Source organism: Rissa tridactyla, chromosome 5, assembly GCF_028500815.1.
Source record: "Rissa tridactyla isolate bRisTri1 chromosome 5, bRisTri1.patW.cur.20221130, whole genome shotgun sequence".
Taxonomy (NCBI): Eukaryota; Metazoa; Chordata; class Aves; order Charadriiformes; family Laridae; genus Rissa; species Rissa tridactyla.
The window spans coordinates 1,681,008-1,703,499 of NC_071470.1; the positions used below are offsets into that span (position 1 = coordinate 1,681,008).

The 22,492-nt window shown below is 38.7% G+C and overlaps 1 protein-coding gene across 1 annotated transcript; it reads left to right on the top strand.

The window, feature by feature from the left end:
- The first annotated feature begins 12 nt into the window (after positions 1-12).
- CEP44 (centrosomal protein 44) lies at positions 13-15,080 on the top strand. The gene is made up of 11 exons (XM_054202294.1): positions 13-136; positions 3,642-3,789; positions 4,391-4,538; positions 5,490-5,636; positions 6,564-6,671; positions 8,109-8,240; positions 8,625-8,834; positions 11,607-11,676; positions 13,728-13,852; positions 14,114-14,151; positions 14,921-15,080. Exons 2-11 carry the CDS (start codon positions 3,701-3,703, stop codon positions 14,976-14,978), a joined length of 1,125 nt encoding a protein of 374 aa, XP_054058269.1. The 5' UTR covers positions 13-136; positions 3,642-3,700; the 3' UTR covers positions 14,979-15,080.
- The last annotated feature ends 7,412 nt before the right edge of the window (positions 15,081-22,492 follow it).

Below are 22,492 nucleotides of genomic sequence, written 5' to 3' on the forward strand. Positions count from 1 at the left end.
GCTGTTGTTGCTGGAAGTGACGTCACGCGGAGGGGGGCCGGCGCGGGAAGCGGAAGAGGCCGTTGGCTGCGGCGGCGGCAGATTCGGTCTGAGCCCGGGAGCGGCGGCGGGCGCCTGAGGAGGCGGGGGTGTACGGGTGAGCCGCCGGGGCTCTCTCCTTCCCCGTCTACCCCCTCGGGGCCCGGCGGTTTGTGTCCGTTCCCTTCAGGAGCTGGGAGTTTGTCCCCCTCCCTCAGGGCCCACCCGACTCCTCAGGGGCCGGCAGTCTATGCCCCCCATCAAGGGCTGTGAGTTTGTCCGCCCCCTCAGGGCCTGCCGGTGCCCAAGGCTCCCTTTCCCCTCAGGGCCCGGCGGTCTGCCCGTTCCCCCCACCCCCTTCTCCCTCAGGGCCCGGCGGTCTGCCCGTTCCCCCCACCCCCTTCTCCCTCAGGGCCCGGCGGTCTGCCCGTTCCCCCGCCTTGCTCCCCTCAGGGCCCGGCGGTCTGTTTGTCTCCCCGCCTTCCCCCTCAGGGCCCGGCGGTCTCTCCATCCCCCCACTTCTCCCTCAGGGCCCGGCAGTCTGTCCGTCCCCCTCTGTGCCGTTGAGCCCCGGGGTCAAGCCGGGGAGGCCTGCTCTCCATTTGGTCATGAGATACCGAGATACTTGGTAACTGGCATGCTTTTTTTTTGGTTTGGTTTTTTTTTTTTTTCATTAGTTCTTTGAATACCATATGCAATTTTGAGATTTGTTCTTTAAACCATTTGCAGCTCTGGGTTATTATCTCTTAAACCTTTGTTGTACCTGACTTTATTCTGGGTAGCCGGTGTTCTGTAACTGCTCTGTCATGAATTCACACAGGCAAAAATTTTGTGCCACTTTTAGAGTGTTTACCTTCCCAAGATGTTAAAGTATTTTCTACAAACTTAACTCTGTTATTTTTATGATCTCTTAAGCTATCTCCTTTCAGATTTAGATATTAAGAAAAAATGTTTTACTGTGAGGGCAGTGAGGCCCTGGCCCAGGGTGCCCAGAGAAGCTGTGGCTGCCCCATCCCTGGAGGGGTTCAAGGCCAGGTTGGACGGGGCTTGGAGCAACCTGGGCTGGTGGGAGGTGTCCCTGCCCAGGGCAGGGGGTGGCACCGGGTGGGCTTTAAGGTCCCTTCCCACCCAAACCATTCTATGATTCAGTTTGTAGTGAGGGTAGTTGCCGGTTTTTGCATCCAGAGGTCTGATATAGAAAGGATTATTGATACTTTTGGGAAATGGCCTATAGGATTAGATGAATTCCTGTGAGAGTGTCCTCTATGAATATTTGCATTGCAGATTAGAGCTTCAGTTTTATGTCAGACTCTGAAACTAGTCTTGAGATCTGGTTAAATTGGCAAAACTGTAGGGTGGATCACTTCATAAGGTAATGCAGGAAGAATAGCTGCCTCAGTTTCCAAGTATTTGAGGTTAAATTGCCCCTAGCCTTTAACAGTGTCTGTTGTGTATTTATATTTAGCATGGCTAATAACTCAGAATCCAATGATTAAAGAGGAAGAACCTAATAATTAATAGGAAGAAAATACTTTAACTAGGGCAGAACACATGTGAAGATGTTAATCTTGAAGCTTGCTGATTTAAACACCATAGAGACAGAAGGAAAAAAATGCACAAACCCAGACTATTTTGAGTGCAAGCTTTAACTGTAACTTTGTTTTTTTTACTGTATGTGAAGTGTGTGGTCAAGAAGTTCCTTTCAAAAAGACTCATTGCTTTAACGATTAGGATCAAATAGCAAAGCTGCAAATTGGAGTACCCATCAGAGTTGATTTCTGACAAGGCTAGACATAATCTCTTTGGAGCATTTGGTTTTGGGTTTTTTTTCTGAATCTCATGTCTCAGCAAGAGAAATGACATGAAATTCTGTATTTTGAGTGTCTCTTCATGTATAGGCTTTCAGGCAATACCTCTTCACTGCTTGGACTGGTAGACTTCAACATATTTGTTTTCTGGCAAGAAAAGAAATTCAGCGAAGACAGTGGCAGGCAATTATCTCCCAGGTTATAGCAGAAAATTCAACAGCGAATGTCTGTTTTAAGGCTTTATAGCTGAAATCATTACTTTTACTGCAGTTTTTATGGGAAATACTGTAGAGGATTAAGCCAGTCACAAGCAAATCTCAAGGGTGTGAGGAAGGAGAACTCTTTTTGTGAGAAGTGTCAACTTTCTGTACTTCCATACTTCTTTTTTTTTCCTTGTTTATTCTACAAACCATTTGAAAAACACTGAGTTTGGCAGTTTGCTAATGGACTTTCTCGAGTTCTCTCAGTCTGTCCAGAGTGCTAAGGTGCAGGCCGCTTGTTTTCAGTTGTGACTTAAGAGCTGGACTGTCATCCAGTCTGTGCTTTTAAAAACTTGTGTTGGAGAAGAACTAATAGTGGTTGCTTATAAACAAACAGGTGCAAGATACAGTAAATAGTACTCTTAGGCTATCTCTAAATATAGATGTATTTTGAAGCAATGGAGTGAGAGACAGGGTTCTTTAAGATTATTATTAATACTGATATTTGAAGGTACTGTTTCAGGTCTGTCTTTTTACTGTCTACCAGCCAGGGGGAGTTGCCAGTATTTTTAGATCTCTTAGGACAATTTCTTTTTTGTTTTGTTTTCCCCAGTCTCCTCTTCCTCCATTTAAGAATTTACTAACCAGTTCTTATTTATCCCATTGATAGATCTGAAAACCAATTTGATGATTTCATGGTTTGCTGATTCTCTTTTGTTGTCTCTTTTTTTTTCTCCCCTCCCCTCCCCTCCCCTCCCCTCCCCTCCCCTCCCCTCCCCTCCCCTCCCCTCCCCTCCCCTCCCCTCCCCTCCCCTCCCCTCCCCTCCCCTCCCCTCCCCTCCCCTCCCCTCCCCTCCCCTCCCCTCCCCTCCCCTCCCCTCCCCTCCCCTCCCCTCCCCTCCCCTCCCCTCCCCTTTGTTAGTTTGCACCGAGTCCTTAGATGAGTCTCTTTCTTCTGTGAATCAAAGCCCCCAAGAAATTAAAAGTGGGTTCTCAACTTGTATATTACAGTGTAGAAGTTAAACAGGATCTTTTTGGTTATCATCCAAATAAATTTGCACCTATTTTGAAGTATCTACACAGTCCATTACCCCCTCCCCCCTGAACAATTTTAAGTATATTTAATGGATCATCTGAATAGATAAGTATCGTCTGTGATGAGTTGCTAGTCCTGCCTTCTGATGTTTACACACCCAAACATTGCTGGTTTGGTCACTGAGCTTGGGGCCAACTGAAGAAAAGAGTAAGAGGCATTCTAAACTGAAAAACACAATAGGTTTTCACTGCTTGCGGAGCTTCTGCTCCTTTGAAACAGCAAAGAAACTTGTTTTCACTCAGTTTTAGTGGATTTAGTCAGCCCTAAATTCTTAATAAGCTTTCAGATATCTTTAAATATAAAGATCTTAGATAGTTGATTGGATTGAGGATTACTACTTGATCCCGTTTAGAATGAATGAAAATGATGACTGATATTAATTAGTATCGAGCCCTAGCTCTGTGCTGAATGGTAACACTTTGGAAATAGTAGTGTCTAGAAAAGAGGAGCAAAACCATTTGAATTTCAGTGATAATTCTTTTGCATTTTGTAATTTTTGTGTATATCTTTTTTTTAAAGCAGGAGAATGTACTGTATTACACATTTCGTAATCTGAAAGAAGAATAGCATGTGGAACAATGGCAACAGGAGACCTAAAAGGAAGTTTAAGAAAAATAGAACAAGGACTTCGCTTGTTAAATTATCCAAGAGATGTGGATTATACAGTGTAAGCGGCAGTGTGAATAAATGTATGCTAATACATGATGACAGCAAGAAGTGTAAACAAGATATGTATAAATATGAGCCTTGCAGCCAGTGCTGAGTAAGCAGAGCATATGTCTGGGGAAGCTGGGGTTTGATACGTGTGAACGGGAAGATAAAAAGATGCAGTTTTGCTGTGCTGAGCAGTCCTTAGAGTAATCCTGAAGCGTATCATTATCTTGCTCTGTTTTCTTCTGCTGTTTTTCTCTTTTCTTTGATTAATCTCTCTTATAATTTCTTTGTAAGTGCTACCAAAATTTTCTTCAGGACACCTCATCCTGTAAAGATTAAGAAAAAACGGTATCGAGTCTTGAGATGGAAATGCTGGTAGGCTTTAGACCTGACAATGTTATAATTATAGGAGGGTCACAAAAATGTTGTTTTGAGCATTTTACAGAAAACAGTAAAGGCTGCTGAATGAGATATGCCTGGAAAAAAACTTGAAGGAGATACTTGCATATAACACTCTGCGATATTAAAACACCTTTCAAGTTAAATGTTTGAATTCATGTAATGAAAGGCTTTTGTTATCTTCTGCTGTGTAAAATACTTTTGTTTCTCAATAGGTTAGTAAAGGGTGATCCAGCTGCGTTTTTACCGATCATCAGCTATTCTTTTACATCTTTTTCAACTTATATCGCGGAACTTCTGGTGAAGTGCGATGTGGAACTCACAGCAAAGAGTGACTTGCGTTTTATTGAAGCTATTTATAAGGTATCTCCCTTCATGCTCTTTGCAGAGGAGACAGAGTTTTGAGGATGGCCTCAAAAGAGTGAAACATTTAGTATGAGTATTACTAGAAAGGGAAAACTTTTGGCAGTGAATGTGGATCATAATTGTGATAGGATTTAAGATGAGTAGTAAGTCACCGTGTGGCAACTCTTTATTTAGATTTTCATGAAAATAAGGGTGGATGTTGTTAGCCAAATCTCAGTTTTGACACGCTTGCAGAAACACATTGTTTTATGTTAGTTTTGAACAATACCGAAATATTATATTACACTTCTATAGATGTGACCTTAGAAGAAATAACCAGCAAAAAAATCACAGCAAACCTCAATAATTGTAGTGAAAGTACAGTTAAGAAATAGAGCTATTTTAAAATACCATGCCATATTAATATATAAAGTATAATATTTAACAGTTTATAAACTGGAATCAAATTCTTAACTGAATGAAAAGAATTTTGAACTATTATTAAAAATATCCATAAGCACATTTTTATAAAAGGTGACTTGCTTTTTTAACGCATACTGTTTTATTTAGACTCATTTTCCACCCGAGGAGGACAGAGACTCCTTTGCAAAGAGGCTCAGTGGGAGCCTTGCTTAGCCCTCTGACGCATCTTCTTATTGTGTGTTCACTTCGGAAACTTCTTAACTTTTTAAATATTAATGTCTACAGTCATTTATTTCATGAATCTTAAGACTGTGAGTTAAACTTTAGAAGAGTGATGTGAATGAAATGTTTCTGGAAGAGGAACGTTGAAAGTCTAGTCGGAAGAAACAGCTGAGAATATATAAATAACCAAATGAGAAAAGGTTTAACTGCTGAAGTGCAGAATGAAAGAAAAGACTGTAGAAAATTAAGAACGTGAGCATGCCATTTCTACAACAAATTGCGTGGTGATTTTTGAAAGTGAAGCAAACTCTTACCTTGTTGCAGGTTCTTCGAGATCAATTTCAATATAAACCAATTTTAACAAAACAGCAGTTTCTTCAGTTTGGCTTTGCAGAAAGAAAAATGCAGATTGTTTGTGACATCATCAACTGTGTGGTGAAAAAACATAAGGAATTAAGTAACTCGAATAAGGTACTGGTTAAGTAGTAACTTTGTTATGAGATAAGTGTCTTTTGACACGCCTGGTGCTGCAGGTGAAGGCTGATGACCTGTTTATTTGAAGGTGTGGTGTTGCTGATAGTCAAAATGGGGGGAAAATGAGTGTAAAGTTCCATTGCAAGCTTGAGCGCTATCAGGTATACAAAAGATGGGAAGCTGCCAATGCTTTGTAGTATAAACAAAAATATATTAGAATGAAAATAAATCTAATACATAGTATCTTTTCTTTTACACTTCTTAACATAGTGAATGTTTGTGTAACTCAGTAAACTCTTCAGATAGATTTAAAAACAAAGCAAAACCGTCTGATACGTTGAAGTTCTGGTAAAGTTTAATTAAAATGTGACACTTGTATTCGTGTTTCAGTGGTATACATCTCAAATATGATTATTTTCATTAATCATATTTGTCTTCATTGTTAAGGCATTACTTTTCATCAGTGTATGCTGTGTATCAGTGTATGCTTTATTAAAGGGAATTTTCAGTCTTCATATTTTACAGGATTTTGTTTGAGTTTATAACAGTCTTCAGGACTTCTGTATATTTAATTTGTTGCTTCGGGGGGCATAACCACATTTTTTCATATTTGTTTTTCTTTAAACTCTGGTGCAAGTTGCCTTTTCTCTTTAGGACTAGCTTTGATGTAGCCTTGCTTAGGTATTAATGAGTGTATGAATATGTCATTCACTTCCAGATCTGTTTTCTCTGTAAATTTGGGTCATACCTAAATATTTTTAGACATTATTATGCTGCAGAGGTTTACATGTGTTTGTGTGCGCCATGCAATATTCCTGCCTGTTACTGATTGCAGAAAATGGGATGTGTCATCCCATTCCCCCTCCCCTGAAAATATTCCTGTGGTAGAAGCGTAATATATAATATTTTCTCTTTACTTTGAAGGTTAAATCCCAAACAAGGAAAAAACTCAAATCTTTTACATGTGAAGTATGGTCAAATTGTGATAATGTCCTTACTCTTCCTAATGGCAGTGCTCTGAATTCCAAACAGGTATGAAAATAGTTTTTAAGTTGTATGTCTAAAGGTTAATCTTGTTTGTACCAAGTCAGGCTCTTTCTGGAATACCTGCTTTTGTTTAGGTTTTAATGTTTGATCAGACCAGTTTTGTTCTGTTGTTTGCTTAATTTTTTTTCCTCTCAAAGTGTGGTTGACCGAAATAGCAGCTAAAATACAGAGGATATTGCTTTTCTCTTATGCTGAGTAGTTGATCTCAAAGTCTTGCTGGGAATGATCTAGTACTGTTGTTTGCCGTTTGAATTATATCAAATGAAGGGACAGCGAGGAAAGTGAAGATTCAACTGGAAAAAGAATATATATCCTGTTTGGAGATTGATGTGTTTGGCCTAACATTGCAGTGTTTTCAACATAGCTTTCAAAACACTCTCTACTTTTTTGTCTGAGTCTGTTCAGCAAAGATTTCTTAATGTAACATTCCTCTTGGCTTCAGTTTTGCAAGAGTAACACTTGATTTTATGCGTTATGCTACTCTTGGCCTGTGGAAGAGACAGCTTTCCTAATATTTTCTGCTAAAAGGATGCAAAGTAAAATTGCACAAAACTTTTAGGACTGTGACTGCCCATTAAATGTCAGTGATTTCTGTTTAGAAGGAAAATACTGAAGGAAAACTTCACAAAGAAAATATGTGGAATGACTTCTCTGGCACTTCTGGTTGCTGAATGGTAGAACTGAAGGGGGGTATATGTGAGTGTATTAAGAATTCTGTAGAAGTGGAAAGTTTGAGCTTCACTAAAGCATCTAGGAATCTGTAAGTGTAAAGATGCTGCACAAAACTGGTAATTGTGGCTTCTTAATCATTAGGTAATTTATTTTTGTTTGTGGCGGCCAGTGATCACAGGACTTGATCCACCTGGAAAGAAAGGAAAAATTTGTCTCTTATTTTGTTCTCTCTAAGGGAAGCATTCAAAGGAAATGAAATGTGTAGTTAGTAGGGCTTTTGTGCCAACAATTGTCAAGGAGAAGAGAGAGTTCTAATCTTCCTGGTTAAACTTTTTTTTTCCCCCTGAATGTTTGGGTGGTGGTTTTGGTGTTGGAACTGTCCGTACATATGTTAATACATACAGTGAGATTCATACCTCCTAATTCATGCTTAGAAATCTAACAAGCCTTACAACAGAGAGGACATTAATGCCTTCATTACTCTTTATGGAAGGGAACCAGGGTACATGTGATAAAGTCAGTGCATGTTTGTTTTACGGTTTCATGTCTACATGATTTATTTTTTTTTTTAAATTAAGCCGCCTGCTGTTACTTTCTGTGTTTTGCAACTAGTTGGGATAAGATTGTCAGATTTGAATAAATAAATACTAAAATGGTAGGTCTTTTCTGTCAGTTACTTGGCTGATGAATTGAAATGTTCTTGTAATGAGTAACATCAGTGGTTTTATTTTTCCATAACGTACTCAAAAGAAGCCTCTAGTAGAACGGCACTCAGGAAATGAAGTTGGTGATGACCTTCATCCACTACCCCTTCCAGCACAGGGAGGTAGAGAAGAAGAATTGCACCTAGATCATGATGTTGTGGAAGTGAAATGTGAACAAGTAAGAATTTTTATTTTAAGATGCCATCTGTATGTGCTCTTATCTTCTCTTAGAGGAGTTTTCTAAAGGCATATAAAGGTTTTAACAAGATAGCTGGATGCTCCTTAAGTATAACCAATAGATATATAATAAATGTATTGGAAGAGTTGAAAAAAGTCAGTTAAATTGTACTGTCCTTTCAAAAGCCAGTTCTCTCAACACTTTCTTTTAAAAACCGAGTTCCACAAATTGGCATATTATGGCAATTCTGAAAGTAAAACAATTTTCTAATGTAGCAGAATGTGGTTACTGAACTTGAGGAAGATTCCACTTAATTTCATTGATCAAATGGTAAATTATATCTGTTTGAAAGTAGAGGACAGGTGTTCTTATCCATATTTTCAGGTCGCAGAAGATAATTCTCAGATTGAGTTCCTAAAGAGTCAGCTTGCTGATTGCCAGGAAAAGCTTCATAAGCTGGATTGGATGGAAGATAAACTTCACAGTTTAGAAGAGAAGCTGAAGGGAAAGGTGATCATAGATGAGAAGGACTGGAATAACTTGTTGAGTCGAGTTTTGCTTCTTGAAACGCAACTGTTGTTGCAATCCAAAAAGGTATGTTAACTTCGGGCTTTCTTCTATACCAAAAACTGCCCAGACACAATTTTCTCAGCCTGTTTCTGCTGTTCCTGCCTCCTGATGTGTGCTTTGTCGCTATTTTAAAGGCATGATCTGAATGGAAGAGCTGTTTGAGGAGTTGGTGGCATTTTTTTTTCTTAACTGTTAAGTTTTGTTGTTTTCCTCATGCTCTCTGAAGCAAAGCTCTCCATTGGAAATCATTTCCTTGCAGAAACAGCAGGTTTAGCTAAGCCTATTTTCATTAGTAATGACTGTGTGTGTTGTTATTTCCTAGTGAACTTGTAGGAGGAAGCTTTTGAAGACTCTTAATTACGCTGTCTTTGAAAACTTAATGTTTCTGTAGTTGAGAGTTTCATCATGCAAGTGACACATTTAAAGGTTTCCTTATTCTGGTCTGCATTATTCTGAATTTCTGAATTACTGGCCTGCAAGTGTTGTTGCTGTCGATACAGTTGAATTTTTTTAATTCTCCAGACTCTAATCAGATACAGATACTCCCTTTGGAAGATTACGTCTTCATTCTATATAACTAACATTGACAAAAATAGAATCATAGATGGCAGGCTTGATAGAAAATACAAGGTTAATGGAAAAGTGAATTTCTATATTAGTCCTATTCTTAGTTTGTGGCTCTTTGAAATTTCTACCCTAACTGATGGTCTTTCTCCTTTTTGTACCCCCCTCCCTGCTTTCCTATTTCTTGTCTGCGATGTTCGTCGCACTTTTAAATGCGTGAAAGTCCTACAGTTGTGATATGGCTACATTTGGCATATTTGTCAGAGCAAATCAAGTATTTTGTTGCGTTAAGACTCTATTATTTTTCATGCTGTTGAAAAGTCCTTGTATGCACACTATATAGTTTCATATATGTACATGTGTCAGTATTTTGAGATGCAGTGAACCATCGCATCAACTTTGTGATCACACGCTTAATTTCAAAGACACTTGCATATGTATCTCGTGTACCCTTCAGATACTTTCAGATGCTTTCTAGAAGTCGACAGCCCTTGTGGAAAACAGTTAATCCGTGTTGTGTTTTTCTCTGTAGTTGTAAAAATGTTGAATTTACTTGTAACCGGGAGCTCTGTGTGTGGTGCTGGCCCCGTAAATTTGAAAATGTCGTCAATACTTATATGCAAGACGCGTGGTTTTTTTTCCCTGTGTACCCTGAAAGCATGCTGGGTGTGCGAAGTCTTGCCATAGAGAAGGGTTCAGACTGAGCACTAGGTTATTTCTAAAGGCTGGAGCTCAAATGATAAGGTTTGACATTCTCAAGCTTGTATTTTAGACCAAGCTTGTTCTTTTACTCCTGTAAATTTGGGTTATTATTACTTCAGTAACATGTTTATTGCAGTTGTTCAAAGGTTTGGAACAGTATTTGGAAAATACTTACTGGAAATTTTTGAGTGATATTAACGTTAAGATATTTCTGTACTGCATGTTACTGAAAGAAGTCATCTGCAGAAACAAGTTTAAATGTAGTTTGTGTGTGGCATTGTTGCTTGTCTTTTTTCAAAGCAAAATAAGCTGTTTTTTATATTAAAATAAAAAAAAGTCTTCAAAACCCTAACTTTTTTGCAATAGGCATTTGAAAACTGCCAAGAAATAATCCTTTGGGCCAGAGAATTGCTGCTTCTTTGTTTCATGAAATTCCATCCAAGTCGTGCTTCCCCAGATAGAGAAGCAATTCAGAATTACTCCTTTCTTCTTCCTCTTGCGTTTTTCAGGGAAGCTTTGGCCTCTGGCCAGCGTAGCGGGAACACCCTCAGATCTGTCTTGCACCGTTGCCAAAGCAGCAGCAGCTGTGCGTTTAGCTCTGGGAAAGTCTGAAAGCTACCAAATCCATTTCAGTGAAAGGAACTGAGCAGAAGTAGTCAGTGCAGATATCTATATTTTTAATTTTTTTTTAAAAGACGTATCCATTATTACATTTTTTTCCAGCTTATTCCCACACAATACCTTCTGTTTCTCCCTCATTCACGTACGTGGCATAATATTCCCATTAACTGGTATGGTTACTCTAGTACATAAAGTGATATACGTTACCAAAGGCTGAGACTTCAAATTGTAATGATGACTCATTGGTGAAAAAAGTCTGGATTTTTTTATTTTGAAATTAGAAAACGGCAGTCAAAAACATTTATTGTTAGTATGACGTTAGTTTTATCTCATTCCTTATGATTAACCTTTCCTAAGCTAGATTGAGTTAAACTGAGAACCTTTCTTAAAAGAGCCCGCTCTCATGTAGGACCCCAGGAAACTAGCTTAAAATAGACTCTTGACTTCTACGCGTTTAAATGGAATGAATTTCAGTTCATCCATAGGCTAACTTTTTAGGACCGAGGAGGTACGTTTCTGAATATCAGCCAGAAGTAGAAAGTACGCTTATTTTGTGAAGGTTAATGGCAGCCAATGTCAAGATGTAATTGTTAGCACAGGCCAAGAACAGTCTGATTGTTCATTCTGCTCACACCCAGGTTAGATAGATATTTGGACCCAAGTTTTGACCTGTTTATGAACAGCAATATTGATACTAAAAAGGCCCCCATAAGATAAACTAGTTTTTTAATGCAGTAGCTGTATGGAAATTTTGGATTCTTGTAGTCCTGTAAAGACATTCGTGCAGTGCCACCATACCTGGATGGTGTAGCAAATGCATACATAATTAGTACTTAAATATACTTTTGTTCAATCAAAAGATGATTTAAACAGGTTGTATGTCTAAAGTGCAGTAAATTTGCATTTCAGAGAGACTTACCTCCAGAGTTCAGCAATATAAGTCAAGAATGTACTTGTAGTAGGATTCCAGTTTCTCCTGGTGAGTATTAATGATTTTCTTTTTATTTACATTGTATACTAAACATTTCTTGCTGACTTTGACTAAAATAGTGGGTTTTAAATAGGCAATTGCAATTTTAGTGACCTCTGAATTTAAATGCATGCTGCAAATTAGAAATTAACCTGCTAGTCATTTCGTGCTTGTATTTTATTTTTTAGAAGCTTTGTTTACTGAAATAAATAGTCTTTAAAGCATTAATGAAAATATATAGCAATAGTAATTAATAGTTACAAATAACTCTACTAAAAATCTCAAAGCTGCAGATTTAATGAAGGTGCTATAGCTAAAGCTCTAAAAACCGGTACTGCTATCTGCGCTTCAGGGCAGTTATCATGATGTTTTAAAAATAAGCTATTCAACAGCACAGCAGGACTTACGTTGGCTACCATACGTTTGTTATCATCAAAACAGTGTCACGTCTATGATGACGTTTGTTACTTCTGTAATGGGGCTCAGGACAAATCAGGACTTTTTCATTCATAATCCATGTTGCTTTTCAAATCAGTGCTGGACGTTCTCTGTAGCCTCATCGCTTTAGAGGCAGTTAGCAGCTATCCAACAAGTGTTTTTGCTAAACTTTCTTATTTTGAAGAGCAAGACAAAATCTTTTTCTTCCATTTCCAACTTAAGTTTGATAACGTACAAGAAGTAGATGGAACAGCCTTAAGCGGGAAAGAAATTAAAAACATTCCCCTGACCATGTGTAATTCTTCTCTCTTCCTCGATGGTAGCTCTATAGCCCTTACCTTACATCGTTATCTTTATTAATTGGGCCTGTTTCCCTATGGCAGCCGTTATTCCTACCACCAGTAGTGAGGAGGATATTCTATTTCCCGTTCTCACTTATCAGATGTTTTTGTCCAGTGTTGGGCTGTTGCATTGAAATTAAAAGGGAGTGTCAGTAACCCGGTTTCCATGGAAATTAGGAAGGCAGTTTCTTGGTTATATCAAAGTTTGTTTTAATTTTGAAGTCCCAGAAATGGGCCCTTCTTTTTACAGACCTTAGAAAGCTTGCAACGTGTTTACTGCCTTTCCGAAGTTCAGTGGTGTGTTACTGATGCTTGAGGACCTCATAGTCAGCAAGCAGGCTGATGGCCTTTAAAAGAGAATTTCCATATTTTCAGACTTCTAGAATTTTTCTGATTTTAATATTGCTGCATTTCTAAAATATGATTCAGGAAATTTTAGGCATACAAATTGTGTGGCCAAGCTTAACTCTTCTACCTGAGATGTGCGGTACTTGGAATGCTTCGTTGTTCCTTTTGGTTGTAGTGCTCTTCAGGAATCGCAGCTGTACAGAGGAAACAAGTTTTAATTTTAATTGATTTTTACATACAGAGTAATGTAGTTAAACATGTTCCAAAGGTACGATCCATAGATGGTGACCTCACTAAGAATAAGGGTATGGGAACACTTTTTCTCTCTAGATATTAACAGTAGTATTTTAAATGTTCCCTGACAACAGTATTTTAAACTTGCAAAGAATATCAAAGCCTTCCCAATGTAAAAGAAAAGTGTTTCCGCTGCGTGGATGCTAAACCTATCCCAAAGGAGAGCTAGGGAAACAGCAAGAGCTCAATATAAATTTTAAGCTAAGCAAGAAGGTGATTATTTTGTTTATATTTCTTCTGCTTGTAAGACAGTTTACTTAGCACAAATTAAAGATGTGTTTGAACAGGCAGTTTACAATAAAAATCATGTAAACTATTTGAAATGACTCTAAAATGTTTCACCCAGTAATTAGGCTTTCGTAAGTGTTGATTTTACTGTAATCAGGATAAAGGTAGCATTCCCAGTAATCTTCTTGGAATTTGTCTTGTGTGCGTTATACATAATATACTGCACTTACCTTGTTTTAAGAAAATGAGAAGCCTATTTTGGACCCTCACCGGTAGCTTTTCTTTTTCCCCTCTCTAAACAATGCGTTCTCTTCTGTTATTACATCCTGTAAATCAAGCTATGTGATAGCTGACCTTGCAATAAGGGAGCAAAAAGGCAAAGGTGAGGCAAACCCGAGTATTTCTCCACAGATCGGGAGAGGAAGGAGGAGATGCCAGAGATCCATCAGTCGGCTGGATGCAGTTCACTGTTATCCACAGACCCATCTCCCAAAGCCGCGACCATTAATTCTCGTGATCTGACAGGCATTTCAAAGGTACGTAAAACTGGCAAATGCTTAGTCGGTTTCCTTTCTGAGGTCAAGAGAACAAGTAAGCATTAGTTGTAGTTGTATATACTACTAGAGAAAAACAAGGGAACTGTGCAAAACTACAGCTAGGTCTGTCTCATAAAAATCCTTTCGATATGTAAACAGTGCTTAAAGTCGCATTTTCTCTACGAATTTTTCAGGTTGAAAGTCCATCTGAAGAATGTTCGCTTTGAAGAGTTCACTAACTTTGTTACTTTTAAATTGCAGGAGACAACAAGACAAAGAATGGAAAGGATAAGTAAAATGTAAGTAATAGGAAAGAGCAGGAGGAATTCATTTCCCAGGAGGGAGTTGTACCGGACTAAGGCACAGAGAGAACGTACATATGTGTTCCAAACCTCAAAGGTCTCCGCATCAGGTGTGGCATTTCCTTATGACCCCACTGGATAATAAATCCACTTACAGTTCTGGATTTGTGGGATGAGTCACTGTTTTGGTTTCTAAAAAGCGATGGAAAGCATTCTTAATAGTATTAACTAGAGATTAAAGAGTGTTCAGAAGCTGGTTGACCAGGAATAGGAATATTATTTATCTTCTGATAGGAATTCCCTGGAACTTTTCTTCCTGAAAAAATAACTGCAGTAACTAACTTGTTTATTATTTAGGGAAAAGTAAAACCAGTTTCAGCCTAAGCATTGTGCTCACTGTATTAAGGTGTATTTGCTATTAGTCCCGAGATCTGTAATGACATTTTTTAGTAAAAATATTTTTGTTAGACTTGGAGAAATGCAATGCTGTATAATGTTTCTTTGCCCGGCCTGAAAAAAGCTGTAGCCTTTTTTGTGATTTAATTTTATTGCGTGGGTTACTTCTTTCTTTGTGTAAACATAAAATTCATTGAGATGTGGTAGGCATTTAAATGCAAACCGATTGCAGAGGAGGGATGAGAAGAAATTTAAGGTTTCATGCTGCTTGTTAGTATTGTGGCTTCATTAGAAAGTTAAAGGTGAGTCAGCTATTTTTTTTACTATATTTTAATAAGTGTGTGTGTGTGTAAACAAACTTTATTTTCAGAATTGAAGAAACCTCAGAATTGTTGAAAACATCAAGCAACACCTCCGAGAAGACCTGAAAGCACAGGTCTGCAGACCTCTCTCCGTAGACTTATGGATATCGGAACTAATATGTATGTTTGTACAGCATTAAATTTTTAATATATCAAATTTGTAACGATCACCAGTGCTTTTCTTCCTTTGAATAAATATTTTTTAATGAATCTGTGTATTAATTTCGTTCCCCCCCCCCTTAATTTTTGGTTTTAAAAACTGTTCAAATAGCTTTCCCCCCTCACTTTGTGAAGTGAAGTCATTACAGCGGTGTATTTTTGTGTTGACATTTGTTAGCAGTGTGCTAAGTAATATGTTTTTTAAAGTGCAGGCTTGAGGACCGTGGTTTACATCCTGTTGGAAACATTCCAGCTGGGACTTGCATATTAGACCCAAGAGGCTTTCTTACATACCGTCGTACCATCTGTACCCTTGAATAAGTCTTAATGAAAACTTAAATACGCAATTTCAAATGTGTATCTTTTTTGCTGTTGTTGTTTTTTTGAGGTTTTTTTGTTTTTGTTTTTTTTTTTTTTTAAATATAGATTTTCATGCTGAGCTGGCACAAAACATCATGGCTTCCATTAACACTGACAAAGTGAGGGTCAGTTTGATCCTAAATGCTAAAATGTGCAAGTAAGTCCGGAGCCTTTGAGTGCAGGAGATGTGCTGAGTGTTTTAGTGCTCTTACCCAACACGTTTTAAGACCAGCAGCACAGATGGAGACCATCCAGTACACAAAGATGCACAACATCTTTATGATTTGAAGCCGTATTAAAATTCCTCTTTAGAGACCCAAGTAGATGTCAGACTTCCATAACCATATAATCAAACCCAAGATGTGTGAGGTTTGATAAGATTTATTTGTTTATTGCTCTGGAAATTGGTAGCCTGTCCCAGCAAGGTTTCTTTGTGCTATCAATACTCGCTTCACTTTAAACGATTTTTTGGGGGTTTTAATATCACAAAACCAGTGGGGTTTTTTGGCAGAGTTTGCAAATGAAGGCGAAAGCAGCTGTTTGACATTATGCTGTAAAAAGTGATTTATATGTTTTAACAGTAATTATGATATATTTTTTTCTATAGCCATACGGAATATAAACTGACTCTTATTTTACATACAAACAGAAGAACATACGGTGATCCATTAAGTTACATAAATGTTAGTTGAGGCGTTTTGGACTTTTGCAATAGAACTTACTTTTCCAGTTGTTTCAAAAATAAAAAATTGGACGGTTAGATGATGTGAACACACTTTGATCTTTAATTGAAAGTAGACCTTGCAAATCACTGTTCGTTATCCTAACAACCAAATTAAATGAGGTTTGCTTCTAAATGTTTGACCAATTCAGCAGAAAATAGGACTACAGCACCATCTTGTGGGAATCTATATAAAGTAATTGCCAAAGGAGGGGAAAAAGTATATTCCTGTATAGTTAAAGTTACTGCTTTAAACCAGTAACAATCAAATATTTTGAAATAGTACTTCTCTTTAATTTTTCCTCTTTGCCTTGGAATCGAGGAGGCTTTTATGTGAGGTGAGATAATTATTCTGTGTGACATTTGACAATGTTTGTGGCGGGAGCCAGAGCAATGAGTCTGTTTGTCGATGTTATGACAAAGGGGAGGCGTGTGAGTCAATATAAATGAGTCGAGTTACAGGGATTTATCATTGAACGCATCTGATTGAGGCAGCAAGTGTTAGAAAAAGGTCTTTCTGTGAGTGTGTGATTTAATATCGTCTCTATTTTGTACTGCAAAATGGAAAATCCAGAGTTGTTCAGCTATTTTCTTCTTCCGGAGGCTTAAATGTGGCACTTGTCTCTGCAGGACAGGATTCAGGCTTTGTAATTAAAAGCTTTGTTCTTTTTTCAGGCCCAGGCAGTTGATCCGACTGAAGCCCAGGGGTGTTTCACTGCCGGCGCAGCAGAGCTGGTTTTCTAAAGGTCTTTCACATTTGCTTTCTTGTTTTTTAAATTAAATTTGGTTTTGGAAGATAGGGCCATCTTCTGGAAGAGAAAAAATCATAGCGTATTCAGACCCTCTTTATGTGTGAGTTATAACTTGTTTTTACTTAGTTCCGTCATTGGAAACAGTGCTGGTAAGGGTCTATGGCACAGCAAAACTTCAGCGAAGCCGGGAGATACGCGTCTCAAGACTGAAAATAGACGATTTTGAATAATTCCTGGTGCAGTGCTGCATCCAGCATCGTCACAGCAGTCAGAGCTGACATCCTACGCGTGCAAACAGTTGGATGGGTGGATCTTGCTGAGTGACAGGAAGCGTTAGATACCTTCCGAAACACAAATTAAATCCAGAGAATGTTCCTCACTATAGTTTCTATCAGGCCTAGCTCTAGCCAATGGCCGGGAAAAATTCCTGTTGCTCTAGGATTATAGATCATTCATTGAACTTCTTAAAGTTACTGAATTTAATGGTTAGTTTAAAAATATTTATTATTAATTTTATAGTTAAGAATTGTTCTGACAACTCCATTTCCTTAAATATCCATAGAATAATTCCACCTTCTAGAACTGGAAGTATTTATGCAGTGTGTGGGACGATGAAGCATAATTGCATTCAAGCAGAATGCTAAAACAAGCTTCTACAAAAACATACTTGTAATTCTTTTAGCAAGATTCTAAATCTGTTAAAACTTAGAGGATTCCCATTAAGTTTTTTTTTTTCTCTGCCGTATCTAAGGTCAGTATGCACTTTAAATTACCGAAATTAAAACATGCTATAGAAAACAGAAGGATTTTCTCTCCCCCCAGATCTCTCATACTGAAAAGCACTCTGATAAACTCTTAGTTATATTTTCAGCTCATGTATATGCTGCTACGTGCTGCGGAATGCTAGTGCTGAGTCATAAATGCTAAGAAAATGCTTGCAGTTATCGCACTGGAATGTATATATATTTTTATGGTGTTATGTTTGATGTTTAAGATCTGGTCCTTGCAGATGACTCGGGTCTGGCTGCACCTGAGTCCCGGACGGGCTCGCTTCAGGCTTTGTGGCCAACTTGGAATTGTTTTGCGTCATCAGAAGGGTATTCAAAGCTCGACGCGTTAATTACGAAGCGTGTCCTGTGTCCTTATATGTCTTCCCAGTTTTCTTACACTTGTCCTTGGAGTTCTTCCGTGTGTTTCTGTCCCGGTTTAGTCTCGTGTCCCGTGCCAGGCTCAGTTCAGATTCCAGTCCCACAGCAAACCTGGTACAGAAGAAACCTAGCCTGGAAATGTGTTTTGTTTTTTTCTTTTTTTTTTTTCAAGTTTTACTTTCTTTTAAATTTGCCTGATACAGAATACTTGTAGTCTTGAAATCAGTTCCGATAAAGAGAGCATGTCTCATGGAATTAATTAGCAGAATAATTAGCAGAACTCAAGACTGTGGGGAGGGAGGTTACTTGGTTTTCCTTCCCCATCAATCTAGCAGTGATTAGTAGAGCCACCTTGTTTAAATTCTAATATAAAAATAATTTTGTTGCTCTTATTTTCTGGCAATGTGATATATTTATTATAGAGCTTTGAAGAAATATTCCAATGTGAAAAATACTGTGTATTGATTAATTTTTTTTAAATCTTCTTTTTAGCTTAAGCCGCTGGTAGCACGTAGCGTTGTGACTTCGGTTTAGCTGAACCCGATGCAAGTGGCTTCTCTCCCCGCGGAAGATCAAATAGGTGATAGCTTTTCAGATGAGCCATTCTTTACAACGCCGTAAGCCAGAGTGCGTGTTGAGTTGTGGGGATAGCTGTCTGCTGCCCAGATGGCTCCGCAGCAAATCTTACGTGTTGCTGAAGTTGGTGTTACAGCCTGCGATACAACCAGCCTAAAAGCCTATTGCTCGTACGAAACCCACATTTTTTCTCATGGCTATTTTGTTCCTTTTTTTTTCTTCCCCCTTCCCTTGCTCATTGGCATTTTTGTTGGATTTATTATATCCATTTTTATTTCAAGGATATGCATTTTAAAATCAAGGATATGGATACACTGAAGTTTGAGATGTGAATTCTTGGCTTGTAAAGGTTAGTTTTTCTGGAGAAAGAAGAAAGATGATCAAAATGTATGAGAAGCTACTAATATGTGTGTAGTAGAGATGCTTAAAATTCCTTACTAATCATCAGTGAACAAGGGTTAAAACAGCTTTTCCTATCAGCTGCTTGTACTGACACTGGAAGTTAGCCATCATTTTGAGCAGCTGCAGTTGTAATATATTCCACCTTAAAATTATTTATTTGGCATTGCAGTTATCTTTCCAAAAAACTTTATGCCACCTATAGTTCCTTTTCAGTTTCTTTCTAGGATCTTTTTTTAACTCTCCGTAGGGAAAACCAAAGTAGTTCACTTACAACCCTCAGACAGCAAAATACATTTCTTCGGTATTAAATCTGCAAAAATTGTTTATTGGTAGTACGTTGCTTCTGTGGTATCTGGGCAGATTTGTGTGCGATAGGGGCCTCTGTTGTGGTTTCTGTAGGGTAATGGGGGTGATGCAATCAGCACAAGGGTACTGGTTAAAGCACTCGTAACCTGAGCATTCCGAAGGGGGAAAAGAAGTGATACTGAAACTGATATTCCTTCACTTGAGCATCCTACAGCTTCTTTCATGGGACGTAGTACACCTAGTCGCTTTTTTATTCAATACGACCTTATCTAAGAGAGAAAGATGCTATATCTGTGGTTACAAACCTCATCCTCGTTAGACTCTATCCAGAGCAGATGCTTGATTTGGAAGTAGTGAGGGTTTTTTTTACTATCTGGGAGAAAACTGCTGTAATTCTGGGTTAACAAGAAGAAGCAGTAGCGTGGAGCACCGATGTTTTAACACAGCAACCTGTGTTGGGTTTCCCCTCCCCTTGACCTTTTCTAGTTATTGCAAAGGAAATGTCACATGCCATAAAGCAAAATAACTTTTGATGACAGGCTCCGGCATCAGCAGAAATATAACTTTGCCGATGTTAGGTTTATAATGATTAATTTTTAGCAAAGTGTTATCAAAGAATATTATGCCCCAGGGTATTTCAATCAAAGACACAATTCTATTTCTAAAACATACTGCAAGGTCTTCGTAAACTTTCCCGCTTGCATGTCCCTTCTCATCCTGCCTGGTGTGGCCACACTTCATGGAGCGCCTGTTGAAATATGAAGTGGGATTAAGAGAGCTGCCGTTCGAGCGCCTTGAATATTTTCCTTGAATGCTGAGAAGAGTTTCCCAAAGCTGAAGTTTTTGGCAGCTTAAGGGATTTCCTCCCACTGCTGCTCGTTCCCCTCTGGCTGTGCTGTGAACTGCGGTTCGTAGCTGATGGGACGTGAGTATAAACTTCTGAAAGTACATCCCGAAGGGTACTGGGTGTGTGTGTGGGGGTGTTTTGGTTGTTTTCTTTTCCTTTTCCATCCACGTCATTTCTGATCCAGCTCAAGACACTGCACACAGGCATTGGTGTGCGAAGGTCCAGCCGGAGCGGCGTGCTGTGGTGTCACCGGGCAGCAGGAGAGAGAGCGGCGCAAGTTTGGGTTTTACTGGTGAAGGATGTGCTCTCTGAGCTCCCGGTGGGCTGCGAGGGAAGACGGTCCTGTGCAGAGTCCCGTCGTACGTATTCGTGAAAAATTCTTTATTGCATCTTTCTTTAGTTTATGCTTGAATCGACTGAATGAAGGGGCAAATCTGTGTCTGAAAAAACATGGAAAACAGGATTAAAGGGAATCTGCATTTTTGGAATTGGGTCAGTTTTAAGTGTTAAAATAGCTCTGTTTATTAAATGTGCTTCTGATCTTTTTTTCTTCCCCCCCGGTCGTTTTTTGTGTATTTAGAACCATATTTTTTGTTGTGTTTAAAAAAAATAAATAAATAATAAAAAATTCTCCCCTGCTACTGTGTAAAATGACCATAAAGCATACAGGCAAATGCAAAACCAATCCTCGGGGAATATGTTTGGAAACCTTTGGTATTGCGTAATAAACGTGTATGCACATGTGAGGCATTTGAAATATTTTATGCAGGTGATCACGCTGTATTATAAAAATATGGGACAAATCCTCCTCTCAACCTTAGTTTAACTGTAAGGCGATAAGCTAGACAATATCATTAATGGAGTTCAAAGCGTTTCGTTGCTCTCGGTATAAATGAGTTTCAATATACGTGAAGACTCCAGTTATCATTAGCAGTGCACGTTCGTTTGTTCTGTGGCTGATCAAGCTGCAAGTGCTGTGCCTGTCCTATCGGACTCACTTAGGATCTGGGATTAAACAGAGTTTATCCCCGTATCGTTGCATCTGTCATTTAGAGTCGCTTCTTTATGTCTGCTTTCTCCAACTGGAACGTGAAGCGATTCCCCTTGCTTTCCTCCTGGGAGCATGACGCGGTTCCCCTCAGTGTTTATGCCTATTTGAAGAATTACTTAGGGGAAAAAAAGCTAATGGAAAAAAATGTAGTCTGGTTTTAAGGGTTCTCTTAATTGAAACCATTCCATTGGAACCTATGGAAGGAACGAAAGGGTAAGTTCATGAACTTGCTTGAGCTTATGTATTAGTAGTAACTTAAGCTCCGGCTTCTTGTAGTTATAAAAGTAGTTGACAGCTGTGATAATTTCAGATAAAGTAGTTGTGCTTTTGTGTGAACTACAGAAAAATAGGTGCTGATATGGTGGGAGATTGCTAACGTGAATACTTTATCAAATTCCTTTTTAAGCTGTGGTATAACAATTTAAGGCCAATGACTTGGGTTTTCTGTAGATTTTGTCGTACATCCCTGTTGGAACATTTCTGTATTCTCTATATTACACGAAGGTGTACCAGCAAGCCATTTATTGCTCTAAGTATTTTGTGATTGAAGGTCATATTAAAAACTGTTAAAACTTCTAATTTGAAGCTGACTTTGGCTTGCATAATACCGCGTTGATGCACTGATCATAAATTGTCTTCAGTATAAAATAACCTCTTACCTCTCCGGAGGGAGGGGATACAATCGATACGTTATTTTAGCATGGAAAAAGAAAAGCGATTGTTCTAGTGGTTGGGAGGGCGCTGAAATAGATTAATGTGTTTAGTTATTTCATAGTTGGTTTCATGACTTTGGCCTGGAGTGAACGTATGTTGTTACGGGCATGGCTTATGACATACTTCTGGATTTTGATTTAGTGAGCTTTCTGGTGGTCTTGCCCATCGTCATGACCCATGAATCGCGTCTTGCTTAAGGAGAGAAGCGGTCTCGAGTAAAGAGCAAACTGAAGTCCTAGCAGGGATGTTTATGGCCTCAAAAAATGTATGCCCAGAACAGAGAGGTCTCTCTCCCGGTTGTTGGAATAACACCCACGTAGCAGGAGACACTTGTGGATGAGATAGAAATGGAACTACGAAGGAAGAGAAGACTCTGTATGAACCAAAAGCAGGTGTCAGCAGGATGTATTTAATTTAAATGATGCTTAAAAAGTTAGGTTCATAATGTAATGTGTCCGACAATCAAGCAACATGATACAAATACAAAGGGCGTGCATTTATTTAAAAGTATGCTAATATTGAGAACCATTTGAAGCTAAATTTG